The sequence below is a fragment of the Eschrichtius robustus genome, chromosome 18 (genome assembly GCF_028021215.1).
Source record: "Eschrichtius robustus isolate mEscRob2 chromosome 18, mEscRob2.pri, whole genome shotgun sequence".
Taxonomy (NCBI): Eukaryota; Metazoa; Chordata; class Mammalia; order Artiodactyla; family Eschrichtiidae; genus Eschrichtius; species Eschrichtius robustus.
This window is the reverse complement of record NC_090841.1, coordinates 67674713-67699008: the sequence shown is the minus strand read 5'-3', so window position 1 is coordinate 67699008 and position 24296 is coordinate 67674713. Positions and strand designations below refer to the sequence as shown.

The following is a 24296-nucleotide window of genomic DNA, read 5'->3' as shown; positions in this document are numbered from 1 at the left end:
GTCTATAAAATATAGATGATGATCCCTACCCTTCAGGGGTTTTATGAGATTCAGGCCTACTGTCTTAAGTATAGTAGATATTTATTTAATGCATTGTAGCTATGTGTATTTGTTACACAAATAACGAGGTGCTTCTCACAACTTGGAAATAAGAGAAATAAGATTGAACCTGAAAGTTAAGCCATAAAATCAACTCGTATTAATCAGGGGAGAAATGTGAATACTTACCTTAAATGTAGGATCCAGGTCAGCAAGACTTAATGATAATCTGATTGAAGGTCTTCATTTATTGAAGTAACAGTGACTTTGTTGGATTTCATTTGTGTTGGAAGCCTAGAAAAAGAGAGAAGCACATTAGCAATGCTGGGCTGTGTAGTCTGGGTCAATCAGAGCAGTAGAATCACTGTTGCACACACACGTGCATGTGTGGTATATATGTATGCATATGTATATTGGGAAGTGTATAGATAAGAATTTATGTATGTATGTATGTGTGAATGAATTGTTATAGGATTTGACGTTACACAATTGTGGGAGCTGGTTAAGTAGTCTCTGTAAGGCTGTTGACTTCTGATACTGGAACTTTAAGTTCACAGGGCAGGCAATTAGGAAGAGAGGTAGTTGTCAAGAGGGGAGAGAGCAAGAGAGAGTTGTCAAGAGCCAGCTGGAACCCCACAAGTATGGACCGAAACCTGTGTCAGTTCTTGTTGCCTCTGACCTTGGTACATAGCAGGTGTCCTGCAGAAGGTGGGAGCCCTATCACAGTGCTGAACACACACACATGACCTAGGAGTCAGAGAGTAGACGGAGGATCTTGGGGAAGGTAGACCCAGTGGGGGCCTCATGCCAGCGACGTTGAGTAAGCAGATCAGTAACAAAGTGTACGAGCTAGAGCATGGCTGCCGCCCCCCTCCTGCCCTCCAGATATCCTGAGAATCTCTCTTCTGCCCCACCCACCAGAAACGTGAAGGAAAGGGAATTCTGGAAAATGTCGTTCAGCCTAACCAACACACATACTACATAGGTGATGGGAACTATGGGATTCTGATTCATAGAACCTCACAGAATTGGCAGTAGTCTGGGGGAAGAAACTTAAAGTAGCTGTAAACAGATGCCTACTTTAGCCATAGTAATGTCTCATGAAGCATATAGAAAACAACCAGTTTTGACTAGTGCTACAAGTATGACAGTAATTTGTAAAATTTTCACCAAGAAAACTAAAGGAATTAACCGTTGTAGATAGTCTCTTTAATTTAAAACATCTGATTTGTAGCCCTTGTTTCTAGCAGCAATTATCTACCAGGATTTGTTGTCTGATTCTGACGCTCCTGTTTAAACATTATTAAATCATATCAACTGCATATAAAATAAAATGTCTTTCATCTCTCTATGTCAGAAGACCCATATTTGAAGTGAATTTTATATTAGCTTTTATTTGATTGCTGAGAAATTATTTCACTGCTGAAGTCTAGATATTTATAGTCTTCTTGTACCAAAGAAGACTAAGATCCCTGTAGTCTTAACAGGGGTACAGTTTGATTTGGTAATCTTTTTACCTTTGTAATATGTAAGATATTTAATTTATACATCTCCAAAAAAACTGATTTCCTATGTTATTGTAGTGTTAAAACAGTAATCAATTGGACTATTCTGTACTTTTAATTAAATATATCCTTTAAACTTTTCATTAAATTAAATATAGAATGGATTATCTCCTACTGGCCTTTTCTGTGCTTTTAATGATTTTCCCAACATTTTCCTTTAAAGATTAGTCCATCTTCTAACTTAGATCAGTGAAAGATAAAATGGAAAGGTCAGAGGGGAGGAGGTGTGGAGAGGATGACTTAGGTCAAAATAATATGAAAAATTTGGGTGTTTTCCCCCCTGAGCTTTCCTGTTATAATATGTTGGGTTTTTAAAACTAGTAAATTTAATAGAAGTACTGAATAGTTAATTCTGTCATTCTCAAATCTGAGAAAATATATTTAACACAAAAGCATCTTTGTTTTATTTTTTTACATTGTATGATCCATGAGAATTTGGGGGGCTTAAAATTATCAAGAGTTTGTTCACTATAATAGTATTGTTCTTTGAAGAGTTTTTTAAAAATCATTCATCCATAATTTCTTACTTTCATTTTCTCTAATTCTTTGCAGTTTTCTAATTTATTGAATGCAAACATTAGACTTTTAAATTTGCATTTTCTTCTGTGAAATAACCAGGATTTTTTAATCCAGTGAGAAAGAAAGAATGTACGTAGCTAAGATTAATTAGGCAATTGAATAAACTTAACTGACCATTATTCATCTTATTTTTTATTTTTCTAGCATTATAAAGATAAATTCTCAGGAGAGTGATATGTCCTTTGATGTCATTGCTATTGTTGATCCATTGACAAGAGAAGCACAGAAGATGGCACAGTTATTGATTGTAAGATATCATATTTTATTAAATATTATATATATTTATTATATGATATATACTACTTTTATTTTGAAATTTGTAATCTTTTCAGGTCTGTTTTCAAGTAGAATCAAATGCTTGCTCTTGATTCTTTATTTCATACAACATTCTAAATAGATTGTCATATTTCAGTGTAGGAAATGAAATGATAGAGGTATGCCTATGGTGTTATGGCAGTACCAGGTTACGTGTTAATGTGGACGTAATTGTTGTCCCCATCGCCCCCAAAATTCCTATGTTAAAGCCCTATCCCCTATGTGACTGTATTTGGAAATAGGGCCTTGGGAAAGTAGTTAAGGTTAAATGAAATCCTATGGGTTGGGCTGTAATGCAATAGGATCAATAGCCTTATAAGAAGAGGAGAAGAGAGATCTTTCTCTCCTCACAGACATAAAAAAGAGTTCATGTGCGTACACCACCACCTGGCAGCCATCTACAAGCCAGGAAAAGAGCCCTCTCCAAAAACTGAATATGCCAGCACCGTGACATGAAATAAATTTCTGTTGTTCAAGCCACCCAGTGTTTTGTTACGGCAGCCTGAGCTAACTAATACAAGCATCTTCCCATCGTCATCTTTCTTACCCCAGGTGTGGAGAATGGCTTCTGGAGAAGCTGATGTCTAAGCGCAATTAGTATAATAAGCTTAAAGTATAATAAGTAACATTAGCCAAACAGGTGAAGCTAGTGGAAGAAAGAACATGAAGGCTGTGTTCAAGAGGTTTGGCCACTGTAACAAAAGCAAAGTAACAGTGCCTTCAAGTCTGAAGTTGATTTCTGTCATCTCCCCATCCAAGTGTAAGCCACCTGGAGTTGCCAAGGCAGCTCCACACGTGAGGGACTCAAGACACCTTCTGTACTGTTCAGCCATCCTCATGAAGCAGCTTGTTTGCAGCAGTCTAAGATCACAACATCATCTCTGTATTTCTGCAGCGGGAAGGGGAGAACAAGGGCCCAACCCCAAACATATTCCATCCAGTTGCATCCCTCTGACCAGAATGTAGCTAGCCAGCCGGCTGCACCTAGTCACAAGATTCTTCCCCTAGGAAAGTAGAGGAGAATGAATCTTAGGAGACAGATAGCAGACTCTGAAAGGACATTATGTGGCTTATCCTTGTACTGGAAATTTTAAAAATTCAAATTGTGATGCAGCTTTCAGTAGTTAAACTTGAAGAAGCTAGTTATGTTGGAAGGCTATATATTTTTTTCTGATGATGTTTAAAGTTTGGGGATACTTCTGTTTGAAATTACTCAATACTCTTTTTTTAAAGACACATCAAAAAATATTGTCAGAAGAGGAAACTATTTGTTCTTTGACAGTTTACTTTTGGAAACAGGCAAAAGTAATTAGATATTAAGTCTGGTGAAAATGTAAATGATCAAGCTGGGTCATACTGGTGTATATTCTATCAAAATTTCAAAATGTTTCTCTCAGAAATTAGTTTGCCTTTTCAAATCGATTAGGAAAAATGGGTAATAGGTATCTGTTATAAATGCATTTATTAATGTGTACAAATAATTTTGGAAACCCGTTGCCATTCTACCTATTCAGTGTATAATCAGGGCAAACTTAATTCCACAGTTGATTTACTTGCCTCATTCTTTCTTTCTGCCTTTGTATACCTTCAAACTTTAACTTCTTTAGACACACTATTCATATTATTCTTTAGAAAACAGAAATCAGTAATCATACCTATGAGGAATGGAGGTAGTATGATTCCCTATTCCTATGGGGATTCATTATTCAAAAAAAAATTGCTTACCTCTGAAGCTTTTATGTAAACACAGAATTTAGGAATAAGAAGTATGGGTTATACAGAAATATAAAATATGGAATTGCATTCCAGTTTACATCATTGGTAATAGTAGCATACTTTGTTTCTGAGCAACTCAGAACTTCGCATAGCTTATTATTTCTTACTATAGAGAAAATTTATGCTGTAAATTTGTGCTATAAAGCATAAATTAATTTCCTGGAAAAAATGGTTAGTTTCTCATTTAACACTTGAAAGAAACAGTGGCTCAGCAGCCTCCATTGTAGCTAATAGGAGTGATAGAATGGGAATTAAAACTCAAAGCTCTTAAACCCTTGGTCTGTACATTCTAATTTCTCCTCAAACCTGTATCCTTTCCCTTCCATATATCTGTTTTATTCTTCTCCTTTTACCTATGTCCTTTGTTGTCTAATATCTTTCAAATCTTCACTGACTTGTTGCCTGTATGGAGGTGGGGACTATCAAAATGAATAATTCTCCTACTTCAATGCTCTAGGGCAGGGGTCCCCAACCCCGGGCCACGGACCAGTGGTGGTCCGTGGCCTGTTAGGAACCAGGCCGCACAGCAGGAGGTGAGCAGCGGGTGAGCAAGCGAAGCTTCCTGTGTATTTACAGCTGCTCCCCATCGCTCGCATTACCGCCTGAGCTCCGCCTCCTGTCAGATCAGCAGTGGCATTAGAATCTCAGGGGCACGAACCCTACTGTGAACTGCGCACGAGAGGGGTCTAGGTTGTGCACGCCTTATGAGAATCTAATGCCTGATGATTTGACGTGGAGCTGAGGCGGTGACGCTAGCGCTGGGGAGCGGCTGCAAATACAGATGATCATTAGCAGAGGTTTGACTGCACAGAGACCATCATAAATCAGTTGCTTGCAGACTCATATCAGAACCCTATCAGTGAGTGGCAAGTGAAAAGAAGCTCAGGGCTCCCACTGATTCTGCATTATGGTGAGTTGTATAATTATTTCATTATATATTACAATGTAATAATAATAGAAATAAAGTGACAGTGAATGCGATGCACTTGGATCATTCCAAAACTACCCCCACCCCGGTCTGTGGAAAAATTGTCTTCCACGAAACCAGTCCCTGTTGCCAAAAAGGTTGGAGACCGCTGCTCTAGGGAAATAAAAAGAAAAGAGAGTATTTTATCTGTATGTAGCCAAGACCTTCCTACGTCTTTTACAATGTAGATGAAATTCCAAAAGGATCAGGGCACCCCTGCCATCGTTGTTGTGAGGTCACCGCTTTGTCTTTGAAGTCAAGGTTCTAATAATTATTTTACTTGTTCTTCAGTAGTAAGGAAATTTGGATACCAATAAAGAAAGTCACACTAGGCAAAAGGTAGGCAGCATAACCTTTGGGCAATGAAATCAACTGTGTGGATTCAAATCTTACTTCTGCCATGACTTACTGTGTGATCTTGGGCAAATTACTACATCTGTCTGTGCCTCAGCTGTGTAAAAGTAGCTACCTCAAAAGGATGTTGTGTGAATCAGATGAGATAACGGATGTCAAGTATTAATGTAGTAGCTGGTAGATAGTAAATGCTCAGTAAGTGTTAGCTATTAATTTCAACTATGGAAATTTTTTCTAATAGGTACTTGGCAAGATTATCAACATGAAGATAAAATTGTTCATGAACTGTAGGGGTAAGCTTTCAGAAGCCCCTTTGAAGAGGTGGGTCTACGTGAACATAATTTCATTTTGAAAAATTTGCAAATGCTAAAAGGAAAAAAAGGAACATAATTACTGCATCTGTTGTTTTTTTCTTCACAAAATGTTTAACTGAAATAGATCAGAAGATCAGAGATAACTTATTAACCTTAATTGATGTAAAACTAAAGTAACCTAACCAGTACAATTGACCCAATCGAATTACAGAATTTACATGGTTTTATGTTCATCCGTCGGTGTTTTTAAAAATGTGATCTAGGAATACCTATTTAGAAATGTACAGTGGGTTCAGCAACATGGATGGACTTAGAGATTATCATCCTAAGTGAAGTAAGTCAGAAAGAGAAAGATGAGTACCATATGATATCATTTATATGTGGAATCTAACATATGATACAAGTGAACCTATCTACAAAACATAAACAGACTCACAGATATAGAGAACAGACTTGTGGTTTTCAAGGAGCAGGAGTTGGGGGAAGGATGGATTGGGAGTTTGGGGTTAGCAGATACAAATTATTATATATGGAATGGATAAACAACAAGGTCCTACTGTGTAGCACAGGGAACTATATTTAATATCCTGTGATAAACCATAATGCAAAAGAATATAAAAAAGAATATATATACAGTATATGCATAACTGAATCACTTTGCTTTCCCATTTGTTCTGGATCCTTGCTTTATCACATAGTTCCTGGTTCTGTATCTCCAACCTCTCTACTAGCCCTCTTCTTTCAGTCTTAAGAGTTATTCAATTTTTAAAAAGAAATAAACTGCTCCCTTAACTTCCTCTCCTCTGGAGCCCTGGCTTTTCCTCCTCTTCTCCAGTCGTTGTCATCTCAGCTTTGCAGAAGTGTGGCCAAGCCCCCTCTTCATCTCTCATTCACCGGTACCTCCCACTGAAGTTGGGCTTTAACTGAATCACAAAGAAATTGCTGTTTGCAACATCCATGAGATACTTCTTACTTAATGATGTTTCTGCTGCATTTGACAGTACCAGGTACTTGGTTTGGACTGTGTTCTCTCCAGGGTCTCCTCTTACCCACTCTTCTTTTTTGACTCTGCCGGCCTGCCTGCCATAGGCAGCTTCCCGGCTGCCAGTGATGCCCGCCCCTGGGGTCACACTCAGTGTAGATTCTCCTTGAGTGCGGGCTGCACCTGGTGATTTGCTTTCAGTGAACAGAATATGGCAAAAGTGATGGAATGTCTCCTCTGCAATTAGGTTGTAAGAGGCTGTGACTTTTGTCTTGCTGGCATTCTCTCTCTCTTGCTCTTGTGTGCTTCTCTACGCTTGCTGGAGATGCCCTTGTGGCAAGGACTGAAGGAGGTCTCCAGCCAACCACTAGTGAGGAACTACTGCGCTCATGCCGGTGGACCTTGAGGAACTGCAGGAGCCTAGGAGTGGCTCCTTCCCCCATGGAGCCTTGAGATAACCACAGCACAGCGGACACCTTGATTGTAGTCCCAGAATAGTGAAAGTCAATGTTCTTAGTATTATAACTATTTCTTATTATGTAAGATACTAAGGGGTGAGGCTAAATACATTAAGATTGCTGGTACTTCTAAAAGCTCTAGTAATAAGCAGCTGCTTTAAACTCACTCCTGTTTGTTTTTAATTGCACTTTTTAAATTAGTGCCAGAATTTTAGCTTAAATTTTACTTGCTTTCTGGTTATCATTTCTCTTCATGTTCTTAATGGTGCTAAGAGCTAATAAAAATCACTAAAAATAGACCATGCTCAAACTTTGAAGAAGGATCAGTGAGTGAATACAGATCATAAACTGCTGGAACCTGCATAAGTCAGTATATCTTACAGGGATTCTAATCGTGTTCATTAAGAAATAATTAACAAGGGTATATAATACACACAGTCTTATAATAGATAACAGTGTAAACAAAATAATGATTGCCTACCATTTACATAAGCATTAACTTCAGTATAGCGTGTTTTTAGTCTTTAAGACTTTAGTGTGTTTTAAGTCTTTAGCGTGTTTTTAACTTAAGACTTTCTGGTCATGTTTTTAAGCCATTTTCAGTTTTAAAATATTTTAGAAGAAATCTCAGTTTTGGTCACACTGTGTATTTTATTTATGTTCTACCAACAGCTTTTACCGTTTTGTTCTGGAACCGGAACTGATGTTACCACCTAATGATGTTACTGGACCAGTGGCAAAATTCTTGGATATCCCTGAATCACCCCTTCTAACCCTCAACATGATTACTCCTGAAAGCTGGTTGGTTGAAACAGTACACAGCAACTGTGACCTTGATAATATTCATTTAAAGGATGTAAGTTATAAAGAAAGAGGAATAGGATAAATTCTTATGAGCTATTATTACTGTACCAAGTGCATACTCACTGCTCACCAGAATTTTCTCCTTTATGATTCTAGGTCCTGATCCAGTCTTTCCTTTGATTTTTGAGTTTCCCTAACTTCCGAATTCAGCTTCTCTGGTTTTATGGGTTCTTAAGTGCCCTCACTGTTTTTGTTGGTTCAGAAATGCTACCCTAAGATGAACAATGTAGAAACTATGGAGACAGATGAATGGCACTTTAGGACAAAACCATTAAGTACCTTTGCCCTTCAGGTTTTGTTTTTAACTCAGAGAGGAACAGTTTCACCTGAAATTCTTTTTTGCCCCACAGCTCATAGCCAGAGGAAGCAGTTCTAATGAGATTAGGGTAGAAAGCAGGAAAGAGTTTGCTCATATACTTCGGGCTGAGTGCATTCTTTCCCACCACCTCCAGTGTGACCCTTGTCCAGTAAATGACCAGACTTCTCTTCTCCACCTGTAGTCATTCAATCCACAGCACACACACAAAAAAAACAAAACCACCTAGAGGAGACTATTTTATAATATTCGGAGTCTTTCCAAACATTCTATTCAAAATTGGAAAGGCATTCAGAAAGCACAAAAAAAAAAGAAGCATTTTAGGAGAGTTTACCTAGAAGACAGGTATCTAGAAACTGGGGGGGCTGGGGGCAGTACTTCCTTCTCATTGTCCTCCCCCTTGCCTGGTCCTGCACAACCTCTGACCTATTTCCAGTTCTGCATTTGACAGCTCCTTCAGAAGGTAGCCATTAACCTTGACCCAGGCATAAACATTTTACCTCTAATAATTTGGTGAAGATTGTTCATTATTTGTTTCTCATGCTTTTCATGTGTTGCCTTTTGTCTAAAGATTTTCCTTCTAGGCAGCTTTCTTCTGATTCACTCATATGTGTAGATTCTGTGGGATCCTGAGTCACATCCCTGGAACACACTCACCTATATGACCAACTTTACCCACCCGGAGAGGAACCTAAAACTCAGTCATAGCAGTCATCTGAAATCGGTCCTTCAAATAGAGGGAAAAAATAGAAAGAGAGCAAAATAATGAAATCCATGAGGAAAGTTCAGAAGTGAATTTGGCATGAAGTAAAAAAAAATCCTGTTTCCTCCATGATTAGTTGGATCTCTGTTGGCCTATTGGTTCTTCATTAAGAGAGTTCAGCAATATATATCAGTAAATAAAGATTCTAACCAAAAGGGTAAAAAGTTTACGGTGGGAGAATTAATGCAGCTTAAAGATTTTAAATTGAGTCTGCTGGTAAAAAAATTTTAGTTTCTATTAAACAGTTAATAGAGATTAAACATTTTGTTGTGAGTGGCAAATATAGCAATGCCTTTTTAGAACCTATTTAAATGAACAGTATTTTAGAAGACTAAAATAAACAGAAATAATTTCCCCTATCATCGTAGATTATGTGAGTAAACAAAAGGAAATTACAAATTCTAACAGCTGTAAAAGTTAACTACCTCAAAGGCTCTTCTCTTCCACTCTGTGCTGTACATACTTACAGTCTTACCTGCAACTATCCTAGAAAAATATGAAATAACAAAGACATGTGCTCAAGTAGAAAGAAGGAGTTGTAGGTAAAGGAAAAAAGTGAGACTAATAATGAGAGATGTGTCACTACACACTAGCTTGTATAGTCAGTACTCCTTGCTACATCTAATTCCCGAACATTATATAACCACCTGAAAAAAGCTTGATCTAGAAAGATTCTTCCTTCCCAGGTCTTTGTTCACATGGTTTATTGCACAGCCGGCATTAATGTCATTATCAAAGGTGACAGAAGTGGTTCTAGGAAAGCTTAAAGTGTGACAGTTACTTTTACCTGGAGTTCAGAGGTGGTTCTCAGAGCTTGTAACTAGAACTGCATCCAAAGGCTCTCCGGTTATATTTCATCATAGCCTTTATCTGACAGATGTCAAAATACCTGAAACAGTAGTGATTGTTTATCCATTAAAGAGGCAGTGAGTAAATAAAAGATTGCTGAAGGAAAATGGTATGTGGCTATGTTAAAAGGAATTCACAGAAAAATGCATTAGCCCCTTTTGAAATATAAATAATTTAGACATCAGTTTTATTGACAAGGCATTCATTACCAATGTAATTGTCAAAGAATTCCTATTTGAATGCCATAGATAATGTTAATAAACCCAAATGTTAATCTTTATAATCAAACTTATACTTTTATTAAAGGAGGAAGCTAAATTCTTAACTATTCAGTCACAGAACAATACAATAAATACTTCTATTTAGAAATACTAATATGCACCAAAGTTATATTGGAAAGATATTAAATTCATGTCTCATGTCAATAGTTAATATTTAGAACAGATAAATAAAAATATAAAGGAGATGTAAACATCAAAAAAGATCACTAGCTTTCCTATTCTTGCTAAAAATAAACCTTGATAATAGGAACTAATTTAACTCAAATCACCTTTATGAAATTATTATAAAACTTTAAATATTCACAAAATTTTAAATATTCCCTAGAAAGTACTCCTTGAAAAATGAATTTGCTATTTTTAGTGCTGTGGTTTGAATAAGTCAACACAATTGATGTCTGTTATACAAATATATAAGGAAGAGAAATTTTCACATTAATGTATTATAAATGAAGATATTATTTGGTCACAAACTGATTGAATGTGTTTGAACTCTGCCCTGATATCTAATTCATAATTTAAAATAGTTAAGCTTTACTTCATAATCACTCTGGGGTAGTTTCCTTGTCTGTAAAGTGAAGGAGTTAAGCTAGATGATCTCTAGGATTTCTCATATTCTGAGACTATCCCATGGAAATCTTTCTATCCAAAATGCTGTAAGGATTGTGGATACAGGTTAATGAAGTATATGAAGTTCATCACTAGAGTAGTAATAATTCAACAACTAATTCAGAACTCAACTAAAGTCGTTGAAACAAATGCTATTTTCAAAGAAGTTACTTATTTCATGTTCTTAAAAACAGTAAAATTATAAGAACAGGGCTCAAGAAAGAAATACTGTACACAAGTGCTATAATTATTTCTGTAGTAATTATAGTCAAAGAAAAACAACTATACAGTACAGAATATTTTCAAATACTCTGTATGCTAAACGCCATTAAAAGTAGTATCAAAAACCTCATAGTGTGAAATAAAATTAGATAGATAGCATCATTGTCTTATCTGCTCAACAAAATTTGCCAGACTCTATAAAAATCACTTACCATTTGATTTATTTTTATGTTTGGTTATGTTTTTCGTGTGATGTAGAGAAAAACTTTCTCCCTAAAATATTTATTATAACATTTGCAATAGAGTAAAATCTGGAAACATTTGGAATGTCCAGCCATTTAAAAGGATGTTTTAAAAAAAAGGCATGTTCTTAGAAAACTATATTTAATGAAAAAGGTTATACTTTCTTAGAAAAAAAATTATGGAGAAAAAGTAGAAATCAGTGCATTGATGTGTATATGAATGTTCAGTCTGTAGGTAGTTTCTATTTTTTCCCTTTTCCACTTTCTTATATTTGCTAAATTTTCTTTAATGAGCATACTTTTTTTGAGTGCAAAACAATTCACCATTAATTTTTTTTAATTGCAAGAAAGGTGATAATGATGACAAGTTGGCCTTCTTGCCAGGTCTGAAGCAGGAGATCTAGGGCACAGCCAACGAAGCAGATTCTTTGAGTGCTACAACTCACCGAGCCACCCATCCATTCTCAAATCTCTCCTGCTTGTGATTTTGGTGCATGTATGATGATGTTGGAGTAGAGCTGATGTCATGGGAAAGGAAGAAAATGCATCATGAGCTTTAGTGTTCAAGAAATTGATTCAGCTATTAGATTCACTTGTCTAAAAGAAAGACTTGAGGTTGCCCCCCAAAATACATTGGCTAATATTAAAATAATCACATATATTTATTACGAAATTTACATTATGAGAATTACTAACACCAAAAACAATGACATATTTCCTCCGTAGATTGAGAAAACTGTCACAGCAGAATATGAACTAGAATATCTACTGCTCGAAGGACATTGCTTTGACATAATCACAGAAGAACCTCCTTGGGGTCTGCAGTTTACACTGGGCACAAAAAATAAACCTGTTGTGGTTGATACAATAGTGATGGCCAATCTTGTAAGTATTATACATACTCAATGGATGATACTTAATTAGATGTTTTGGTGAAATCCTCCAAGTTTTCCTAATAATATGAAATAATTTGTATCCTACTGTTACTGAACAGCTCCCAGAAGAAAATCCTTGAATAAGGGAATTAAATAAAATGAAAATGAAGGGAGTCATACTTTCAGAATGTGCTTTTAAGGTTATTGCAGAGTCTTCTTCCTTGGAATTCATTTATAGAAATCATTCATTCCACAGTTAGTAAACACTTAGAGTTTCATGAATAATCATCTTTCTTGAACAATTGGACGTCATTTTCATTCATATAACTATGATCATGTTTTTCTCATCTTAAAAGGGATATTTTCAACTGAAAGCAAACCCAGGTGCTTGGATACTGAAATTACGCCAAGGAAAATCTGAAGACATCTATCAAATAGTTGGGTGAGTTATATAAACCACTTTCAAATTTTTATATATAAATAAGTTTTTAGTGTGATATGACCAAGATCATCAAAACAACTAAAATACTCACAAATACCATTAGTATAAAACAAAAACTACTTAGAAAACTGTGACATTTGTTCCTATCATTGTTTTATTTCAAAATATAAAAGGTATGGCTAAAGTATATATCTTGTTCTTTACTCCATCTCCTAATTTTCTATAGACTTTTCCATGTGTTAACATAATGAACATATTTATCATTTAATGACTATATAGTATGTATAGCATCTTATATAGCAAAGCCATTATCTGTGAGTTATGTTCAGTTTTTCATTTTTATAAATAAGAATTGGTTTCTTTCGTAGTAAATTTCCTACTCATTAATGAGTCTAGTATAAAGCAGGGATCATCAAACTTTTTCTATTAGGAGCCAATAGTAAATATTTAATGCTTGAGGGCACATATGATTTTTGTCAATATTATCTTTTTCAACAACCATTTTAGAATGTAAAAATCATTTTTAGCACAGGGGCCATACGAAAATAAGCCACCAACTTGATATTGCTCACCAGCCATCGTTTGCCAGCACCTGGTAAACTCTTTTTTGTACCCCTTAATATCTGTAGTGTTCATTTATTTCATTAAGTATTTATTGGGCACCTATGATTATAGCAAGCAGTGTGCTTAACAAAGATAATATATGGGCAGGGGTTATTTTACCTTTTTTTCAATGCTTTTTCCCCTTTTCCTTATAGTGCCTAGAACATAGTGTCATTCAACAAACATGCTTAATAATTTAAGCATACAAAGCTGGGAATGCTGAATTCTTCTTTTTAAATCTTTTTATTTTTTTACTGAATGAAAGATTCTTTAAATTCTATAGTGCTTTACAATTTTCAGAAGTTTCACACACACTATTTCATGTAATCCCATAATAACCCTTTTCTTCCCTATCCCTATCATGCCCCCCTTTCCCTCTCCCCACTGGTAACCACTAGTTTGTTCTCTATATTTGTCAGTCTGCTTTTTTTTAATATTATTCACTAGTTTATTGTATTTTTTAGATGCCACATATAAGTGATATCATACAATATTTGTCTTTCTCTGACTTACTTCACTTAGCATAATGCTCTCCAAGTCCATCCATGTGGCTGCAAATGGCAAAATTTTATTTGTTTTTAAAGGCTGAATAGTATGTGTGTGTGTATATATACACACACACACACATACACACACACACACACAACACAGCTTCTTTATCCATTCATCTGTTGATGGACGCTCAGGTTGCTTCCATGTCTTGGCAATTATAAATAATGCTGCTATGAACACTGGAGTGCCAGGACTGGAATTGCTGGATCATATGGTAATTCTATTTTTAGTTTTTTGAGAAACCTCCATACTGTTTTCCACAGTTGGCTGCACCAATTTACTTTCCCCCCAGCAGTGTAGGAGGGTTCCTTTTTCTCCACATCCTTGCCAACATTTGTTATTTGTGTTCTTTTTGATGATAGCCATTCTGACAGGTGTGAGGTGATATCTTGTTGTGGTTTTGATTTGCATTTCCCTGGTGACAAGCGATGTTGAGCATCTTTTCATGTGCCTGTTGGCCATCTGCATTTCCTCTTTAGGAAATGTCTATTCAGTTCCTCTGCCCATTTTTTATTCGGGTTGTTTGTTTATTTGATGCTGAGTTGTATGAGCTGTTTATATATGTGGGATATTAACCCCTTATTGGTCATATCATTTGCAAATGTTTTCTCCCATTCAGTAGGTTGTCTTGGTTTTGTTGATGGTTTCCTTTGCTGTTCAAAAGCTTTTAAGTTTAATTAGGTCCCATTTGTTTATTTTTGCATTTGTTTCCTTTGCTTTAGCAGACAGATCCAGAAATTACTGCTGCAATTTATGTCATAGAGTGTTCTGCCTGTTTTCTTCTAGGAGTTTTATAATATCTGGCCTTACATTTAGGTCTTTAATCCATTTTGAGGTTATTTTTATATACGGTATTAGAGAATGTTCTAATTTCCTTCCTTTACAAGTAGCTGTGCAGTTTTCCCAGCACCACTTATTGAAGAGACTGTCTTTTCTTCGTTGTATACTTTTGCCACCCTTGTTATAGATTAAGTGACCATGAGTGTGTGGGTTTATTTCTGGAGTCTCTGTTCTGTTCCGTTGATCTATGTGTCTGTTTTTGTGCTAGTACCATACTGTTTTGATTACTGTAACTTTGTAGTATAGTCTGAAGTCAGGGAGCGTGGGGAATGCTTAATTCTGTGATAGGGTGAAGGGTAGGGGGAAGTCAGTATTGACATTAGAAATGAGATAATACCTCAAGAGAGTTTTGAAGAATTACAGGAACTTACTGCTAGTCATACGACAGCCAGAACATTCCAGGAAGAGGGTGGAGGTACAGATCTCTCATCTAAAACTCTTAGGGCCATATGTGTTTTAGAATATAGCATTTTCCAAATTTTAGAAAGTTAGTATAGTACACATATCATATATTATGATGTATTGAGCAGGATCTAAGAAAGCACTTCATTAAATATCATTTCTGTCACAAACGTGTGAAATTCACACTAAAGGAATATATAATGACTGTAAAAGAAAACAAAAAGACAAGACACAGGTGGAGAAAATATTTGCGAAGCATTATTCAACAAAGAATTATATATAACATATATAAAGAACTATCAAAATTCAACAATAAGAAAACTTGATAAAAAATGTGCAAAAAACTTGAGCAGACTCTTCACCAAAGAAGATACATGGATGTCAAATAAGCACATAAAAAAGATGTTCAACATTGTTAGTTATAAGGAAAATGCACATTAAAACCAAAGTGAGATACTGCCACACATCTATTAGAATGTGTAACATTAAAAAGACTGACACTAACAAGTGCTGATGAAAATATGGAGCAACAGGAACTGTCATACACTATCATTAGGAATGTAGAATAGTACAGCCACTTTGGTACAGTTGAGCAGGTCCATAAAAATTTAAATACACACTTACCATATGATCCAGGCATTTCACTCATAGGTATTTACCCAACATAAAAGGACATATATGTTCATACAAAGACTTGTACATTAATGTTTATAGCAGCTTTATTTGTAATTGTGAGACACTGGAAAGAACCCAAATGCTAACAAGTGAAGGAATTATCAAAATGTGGTATATCCATCCAATGGAATACTACCCAGCAATATAAAGGAATCAACTATTGATACATGCAGTGACATAGATGAATCTCAAAATAATTAATGCTGAGTAAAAGAAGTGAGGCAAAAGAAAAAAAGAGAGTCTATACTGTATGATTCCTTTTATAAGTTGTAAAACGGTAGGTAATTAAGACAAACTATGGTGACAGAAGTCAGATCACTTGTTGCTTGGAGATGGAGGGCAGGTGGGGTGGGGAAGGGTCAGGTAAGCAGGCAAAGTGTTGGAGATAAACAGGTGAATAAAACACAGTTCCTACCCTTCCACAATTCATCCCAGTAGAAAAGACAGTTAAGGAAATGAATGACAGTAAAACGTTTTAAGTGCTACAAAAGAGTGCTGTGGTGGTACAGAAAATAAGCAAAATACACTGTGACTTTTATATTGACTCTTCTTATAAAAGTCATGGTTTCAAAGGATAAATTTGCTTCGTCTTCTTTGGTCTTTGCAAACTGTATTGCCAAGAACTCTGTGTTTCTAAATCTGCCGCTATTGTTTCACTGTTGTTTTTTGCAAACAATTAGGTAAACTGTGATTCAAATTCCTTCTCTGCCACCAACTCTCTGTATGAGTTTGTGAAAGTTTCTGAAGTCTTTATTTCCTCATAACAAGAGGGGATAATCCTACCTATCTTGTGGGGTCTTGGTAAGGAGTACATGAGATTAGTGTCTCATGTCCTGAGTAAATGTCCATTTCCTCCTCACTTAACTCTTTCTTTCTTCTTTACAATTACATATATTACTGTATATTGTCTATGTATATTGTATGATATATATGCAATATGTATTATATATAATATGCATAGTATATATTATGTAAAACAGTTACTATATTAGGTTCTATTTTATCTTCTTTACCATTATTTGTTATTATACACAGCCTATAAATGGATGGTTTAGGGAGAAAATAGCCCCTGATTTTATATTTAAGTACCACTAACAAATTAGTGCAAAACTAATTTTTCTCATTCACAGTTAGCCAACTCTTGGTGATGGAAGGAATTTCAAATTTGTTTATGTTACTTATAAATGATAATATCATAAATTTCTCTCAGTCATAATTTACTTAACTCCAAATATGATTAATATGTCACTAGATAGCCAGAGTGGAAAAAACATAAATGATGCTACTCTTTGATTTTTTCGAAATTAAAGTTTCAGTAATGAAAAACAGGTCAATATGAAATATGACAAAAATGGAAATTCTGTTTATCCCAATTTATGATTTAGTTCTAATTGATATTACATTTATATTTAAGCAAAGTATTCTTGAAATATGCTGAAAAGCTAAGCTAAAGTAATATTGACATGAGTTTCTAAGTTCAGATTTTAAAACCATGACTAAATAATTTGATGTTTTTAAATTTGCCTTTTTGTTTATGAGGCATAATCCTGACATATGTACTTTTTATGTCTATCCATGTTTTTATAATCTTTAACTGCAGATCATCTACCCATACTCTGTGTTGACTATTATTTACCTTGAATTCAAAAATACTCAATAAAATTATTCTCTCCTAGAAAATTTTTGTAGCTCTACTAAAATCAGACAGATGCTTCTCAGATTTTCCTAATTACAGAGAATAGCAGATGCTTTACATATACATGTATATTTTTATATATGCCTTCAACATGCTAAATTATTTTGCTAGTCTTTTTCACTTGATGTGTAAATCTTCAGGAAAACAGTTTACCTAATTAGTAGTTATACATAATTTTAGTTTTACACCTTTGAAACTGATCTGCTTCTCCTGTGCTTTATATAGAAGGCAAGAGAGGTTTCAGAGCTCTGCCCACTGGCCCTGGCGGTGGTTATAGCTCACTCTTTGTGGAGCCCTTCTGTGAGCTCTTAGAAGGTCTCTTAATTGCTGCACCTCACTCTCTTTTGATTCCCTGGTCCCAGTTGGTGCATCTCTATTCCAGGTGGCTTCTCTATCATCTTCCTCAGTCTCTGGGCATCCTGTGCTATACCCACAGCATATTTTTGCTGAGGTCTCCTCATATCTCCAGGTTGCTAGTTTGGCAGGATGCATGACTACCCCGTGATAACAAAACCAAATCTCTCCTGCTTGGCTACTTCTGATCTATGAGCAATACTTACACATCACCTGCCTAGCAAACTCTAGGAGTGCAGGCCAGTCTCAAAGGCAGTAAGAGTGGTAATAGGTCAGTCCTCAAATATCAGTCCATGGTCCATTTTAACTTTCCCAGACAAGAGCCAAATGCAGTCCTCTGTGTCTCGCAGCTTCAGGAAAGTGCACTGCAAAGTGCTTTCCCCTTAAAGCATCTACCTTACTGAGTTTAGGATTAGAAGGTAATGCTCCCCACACGTCCCCAGGGGGCGTGTAGAGGTGCACACTCACAGCCTGGCAACAGCTTTCTCCAGAGACGCTCTTCAGCCTTCATCTCACACACTCCTTTCCTCCTTTCAAGTGCCTCAGTTGAAGCATTTTAGCATCTTTTTAGTACCCCACCCCCCAAACGTTTAGATCTTTACCATCACACTGCCGTTAGTTAAATATAAGCTTGACCAAATTCACTATTGATCATAGGTTTTGTATGTGTCTTTCACCTTTCACATTCATTTTTTGTTTGGGTGGCTGACTTTCCATATCAGAGACGGAGTTAACACGGGGAAATGGATTTTTGACTGGACTAGGAAGGATTGGAGGAGCTAGCTCTCCAGGAGAGCCGGCTCCCGGGACCAGCCAAGGAACTCACCAGCCAGAAAGAGCTGCTACCTCTCCCATGATCAGAAGAGTGAGAAAGCATGAAGCTGCTTCGCCAACACATCAACTCCCTCTCAGTTCCCCAGAAAGCTGAGTTTGCACACTGGAACCCTGGCAGAGACAACCTCTATGTCTCCATGACGTTGCTTGCCCAAAGAAAACAGGCATCACTGCATTGACCCTCCCTTACTTGTCAATTCCAAATCACATGCACATGTATCTGTTTAGTAGAATCTAATTATTAACCAGAACCATAGCTGAAAAAGAATCTACAAACAAAAAAAGAGTTTTTAGCTTTCTAACCTCTGCAGTATATGCTAAAAGGTGGAATGGATATTGCCTGCCATATCATGATATGCACCAGATTTCTACAAATATTTTCGATAGAAACATTAGGGGTATACTCTTGATTTTAAAAGCCTGAAAATGTTTTTGCCTTTCTTTTGCTTATTTTCTAAGTACTGATAATAGTACTGATTATAATTCTCCTCAGAATGCTTGAAACAAGACTTCATCATCATATTCTGCCCTCCAGTGTTTTGGATTCTAAATGAGAGGCAGTGTGATTAACTTTTCCTTTACAAAAAACTAAATGATATTTATATTTAGAATTCCAGGAAAAATATGTATGCGTCCTTTTTTTAAAATAATAACTTCCTGATGTGTAATGAATCCTTTCATTTTGAAGTAAATGGCTTTTACTGAGAAATATTCTCTCACATCTCTTATTGAGAATATAAATTATTTGAATGCTCCTCTTTTTCCCCTGTATTAATTCCTTATCAATGAAGCCCATGTCCTCTGACTTCTTGGCTTATTCCCTTCATTTCAGTGGCTGACTGTCTTCATGTATCCAGTGATTTTTAGTTGCTTTGTGTTACTTATAAAGGTGTAGTAGTGCAGTCGTGAAGAGTCAGACTACCTGGGCTTAGTTTGGGTCTAGGATAATTATTGCACCTTCCTCAGAGGATGGGTGTGTGGATTAAATGAGTTAATATCTATAAAGTGCTTAAAATAGTGCCTGAAGTAAAACAGGAATCGTCATCACTACTGCCTCTACCATCTGGGATGGAGGAAGTTGCTATAGATCTTGTACGGGCCTAACTGCAGTGTTGTGCTGCCTCTGTTCTGGTCTCAGTGGACGGTGGATCCGACGGCTAAAGTTGCTGATGTCCTTGAGCAACATTTGGGACTGGAAGCTCTTGCAAGTTTTTAAGAGATTTGACATTTCTACTACATAAGTTGGAATACTTCCTTTTTTCTAGTGGTCAGTGTTGGCAGGGGCCGTGCCTCCTGCTGCGGGTTAGCACCTCATCTGAGGAACTGGGAGTGAGAGTCAGAGACGTGTTAGTCGGCACAGCCCTAGAATCCCCAGGTTTATGTTTTAGAAAAATTTTCAAGCGTATGTTATAAGTCTGACTGAATGCAAAGTATCTACTAATTTGACATCTGATTGCTTTCCCTCTTTGAAAAAATTCAGTTTTATGGTAAATGCTTTTTACAGTAGCATTTTTCAGTTCATAGTGAAAATAGTATCAAAAAACTTTTGAGCAAAGCTGTCATATTTGATTTATTTATGCAGTTGAAAATTAGACTATGAACTACATAATGTGTAATATAAAATAGATCCAAGTGATGCAGATAGACATGACAGACACATTTTCAGTCTTATAAGTTTAATGATATACTTCAAATTTTGGCATTTGAAAATGGCTAGTAGATATTGAAAAGTAGTTGTATGGTGTAGATTTCCTTTGATTATGCTATATAAACAACTTATTTTAAAGTCTAGAAAATGTTTCATTTTTTTTTTAAATTTTTATTTATTTATTTATTTATTTATTTATGGCTGTGTTGGGTCTTCGTTTCTGTGCGAGGGCTTTCTCCAGTTGCGGCGAGCGGGGGCCACTCTTCATCGCAGTGCGCGGGCCTCTCACTATCGCGGTCTCTCTTATTTCGGAGCACAGGCTCCAGACGCGCAGGCTCAGTAATTGTGGCTCACGGGCCCAGCTGCTCCGCGGCATGTGGGATCTTCCCAGACCAGGGCTCGAACCCGTGTCCCCTGCATTGGCAGGCAGATTCTCAACCACTGCGCCACCAGGGAAGCCCCCAAATGCTTCATATTTTAATTATCATTACAATATATGAAAGATATGAAAGATCTGGCTTTTGTGATAATTTTAGTATACAGTAATAAAGATAAGCTATAATCTGCGCTTTCTGAGTGACTAGGTGATATCAAATTTAGTGAGTTATTTTTGTACGATCTTAATTTGTATTAAGTTAAAATTGGATAATTTTGAAAATTGTAGTGTATTGTAGCATATCTTAATTGACTATAGAAACAGCAGATATGACATATACACAAATGATATTATACTTATGTCTATTGCAAAATGAATTTATTCTGTTATTTGTACCATCATAATTGTATGTCTTTTCTTAAATTGATTATAGATATTTACATGTTTTTTCTGCTTCTAGGCATGAAGAAACTGACTCTCAGCCAGACCTAGGAGATGTCATTGTTGTGTTAAACAGCTTCAAAAGCAAAATACTGGAAGTACAAGTGTGTGAGGCCAAAGCTTTTTATAGGCTTTGTTCTTAATATTAAGTATTATTTTTTTGTCCTTAATTAATTTTTATTGTACGACTGATTTCACAGTTTTAGTACCTAAAATGTCATATTGGAACTCTGGCAATGAAAGGAAGAAGAGGATTAAATCATGAAGGGAAAGCAGAGAGCTTGAAGATAGAAGAGAAGAAATGATTTTTTTTTAAAGTTATGATGTGTCTACTGTATCTACTATATTTGTAACCAAATTATGTTATAAATTAGGCTTCAGAGATGAGATCAGGAATGCAGGTTGAAAAGTTACCACTTTCAACAGGAAAAAAAAAAGAAAAAGTGATGTTTCAGAAACCAGAAATGTTTTTAATGATGGCAGGTTTAGTTCTTTTGGACAAACTCACCTTAAAATCAGTAACAATGCTGGGCGAAATGTTTTTTAAAAATTTTAAAAGCACTGAGGAGCTGACAATAATGATAATAAGGAAATACAAAACCAAAATTAAAGGGAAAATGAGAGCCTAGTGAAGTAAGCAAGCACTGAAGCTTCTCTTATCCCAGGAAAGCTGCTGTTGCCCTAAAACATTTGTTCAACCTGGTACACTTGAACTGTCATTTTGATTTAATTGGCAAGGACAGAAATTAAAACCCTAGACCCACATAAAGTGGGTAATCTATTAGAAGACCCTCTCTGCAATAAGCTGGCCATAGCTTCAGGGTAAGGATGAACCATAGTAAAGTATACCACGCAGTCTTTTAGCCCAAATTGGTATCACCTAAGAAATCAAAGGAACCCTGAGCCTTGAATTTGCACTAAAATGGCTCCAGATTAATAAGGTTTTACAGGCATCTGACAGAAACATCCATATATCTCTGGAATAAGACTACTATATCCAAATAAACAAAGAAAACCAACAGAAATGGCAAATAACAGAGAGCAGATGCACAAACACTCCATATGTTAGAATTATTGCCACAGACACTGAAACAACTATGCCTAAAGTGTTTAAAGAAATAAAAGACAGGCTTGAAAGCAATTGCAGGGAATAAAAAACTATAAAAAGTGCATATCTGATTATTTTTAAAGTAGAACTTCTAAAACTGAGCAATACAATGAGCAAAGAATTCAGTGGGTGGCTTTAACAGGCCTCAGGAGAGAATGAGTGAGTTGGAAGATAGACCAAAAGACATATCCCAAATGCAACTGGCCTTAAAAAAGAGGAAACTACAGCAGAGAGTATATAAGAGGCGTAGAGAATAGAGTGAGAAATCTAAGATACCAGGATTGCATTTAAATGTGGCTCTGCCACTCAGCTGTGTGACCTTGGACAGATTACTTAACCTCTTTCTAGCTCATTTTCCTTATCTATAATGGGAGTTAATGATGAAACCCTCCTTATAGGTCTACTATAAGGGTAAGATAATTTAGCTTCATGAAGTACTTTTATGAGTGTTTAAAAATAAAATCCATTTAAATGGAGTTCCAGAAGGTGACGAAAGACAGAATGAGGTACAGGTATTATTTGAAGCAATAATAGCTGAGAATTTTCATGAGTGATGAAAGGTACTAATTTGCATATTCAGGAAGTCGAGTGATTCCCAAGCAAGATAATGAAAAGGAAATCTACACCTAGACTCCTGTTAATAAAACTGCAGAAAACAAAAGACAAAGAGAAATCTTGAGAGTAACCAGAAGAAAAAAGGAAAATTACCTTCAAAGAACTGTAGTTAGCCTGACAGTTGGTTTCTCAGCAGTAATAATGGAAGCCAGAAGATAATGAATGATACCTAAAAGCACTGAAAGAAAAAAGGAATGCCAACCTCGTATAATTTACCCTGAAAAGTATTTTTCAAGAAAAAACATAAGGTATTTTCAGACAAATAAAAAACTGAATTTGTCACCAGCATGCTCACACTAAAGGAAATTCTAAATGGTATATATACTTCAGGCAGAAAACGAATTATCTCAGATGGAAGATCTGAGTTTGAAAAAAGAATGAAGAGAAAAGAAAATGGCAACTATGCGGATGAATCTGTGAACAGTGAATATATAAAACAACAATAATGTCTTAGGATCTTAAAAATCAATTAAAAAACAACAATAGCATTTAAGGCATTATATAAATAGGGGTGTATATAATAACATATAAAGTTCTTATATTGACCAGGACAAGGATTATGATTACTTTTAGGCTTTAGGGCAAATCTGAATGCTTTACATTTCTAAGATAACCACTAAAAGAATAGAAACAAGGCATAATGTCATAGTGAAGAGGAAAATGGAATGAAGCAAATTAATATAAATGGACTAAGAAATAAGAAATAAAGCAGAATACATGTGCCATTGAAGAAGCACAAAATAGTAAGTTAGAATTTAACCCAATTACATTAAATGTAAATGGACTACATGTTCCAGTCCAAAGACTAAGGTTGTCAGACTGGATTTTTTTTTAAAATCCCAACTCTGTGTTTGCAAGAAGGAACACCTAATATATAACAATACAGTTTCAGGGTAAAGATTAAAAGTGTGGCAAAAGTATACTAGGCCAATACTAACCTAAACAAAGCTTGTATGGCTATACTAATATCAGAGATATTAAGACAACATTATGAAAGAAAAAGGTTACTTTATATGTGTATATAAGGCAGAAATAGAATTACCAAGAGAAACTGGCAATTCTCTATAATACCGGGATATTTTTAACATGCGCTCTCAGTACTTGATATAACAGGCAGACCAAAAACTCATTAGAGATGGAGAGTTGAGCAGTGTGATTATAAATCTTGACCTAATAGATGTATATAGAACACAATAGCCAATAACACCAAATGAACAATCTTTCAGACACAGAAGACATTGATAAAAATTAGCTTTACGTTTAGTTGAAAAGCAGGTTTCAACAGATTTCAGAAGAATGTACTCATACAGAGTATGTTCTCCATCTACAGTGCAGTAGAGTAG

The 24296-nt window shown here is 35.8% G+C and overlaps 1 protein-coding gene across 2 annotated transcripts in view; it reads left to right on the top strand.

Annotated features, from left to right (window-relative positions):
- Positions 1-24296, top strand: part of UGGT2 (UDP-glucose glycoprotein glucosyltransferase 2) — a 169068-nt gene that overhangs the window by 110149 nt on the left and 34623 nt on the right. For both annotated transcript variants that reach the window (XM_068526718.1, XM_068526719.1), the window contains exons 25-30: positions 2328-2430; positions 5837-5916; positions 8022-8205; positions 12219-12377; positions 12724-12809; positions 21250-21334. In XM_068526718.1, coding sequence (XP_068382819.1) covers positions 2328-2430; positions 5837-5916; positions 8022-8205; positions 12219-12377; positions 12724-12809; positions 21250-21334 — 697 coding nt within the window. The remainder of the gene's footprint in view (positions 1-2327; positions 2431-5836; positions 5917-8021; positions 8206-12218; positions 12378-12723; positions 12810-21249; positions 21335-24296) is intronic.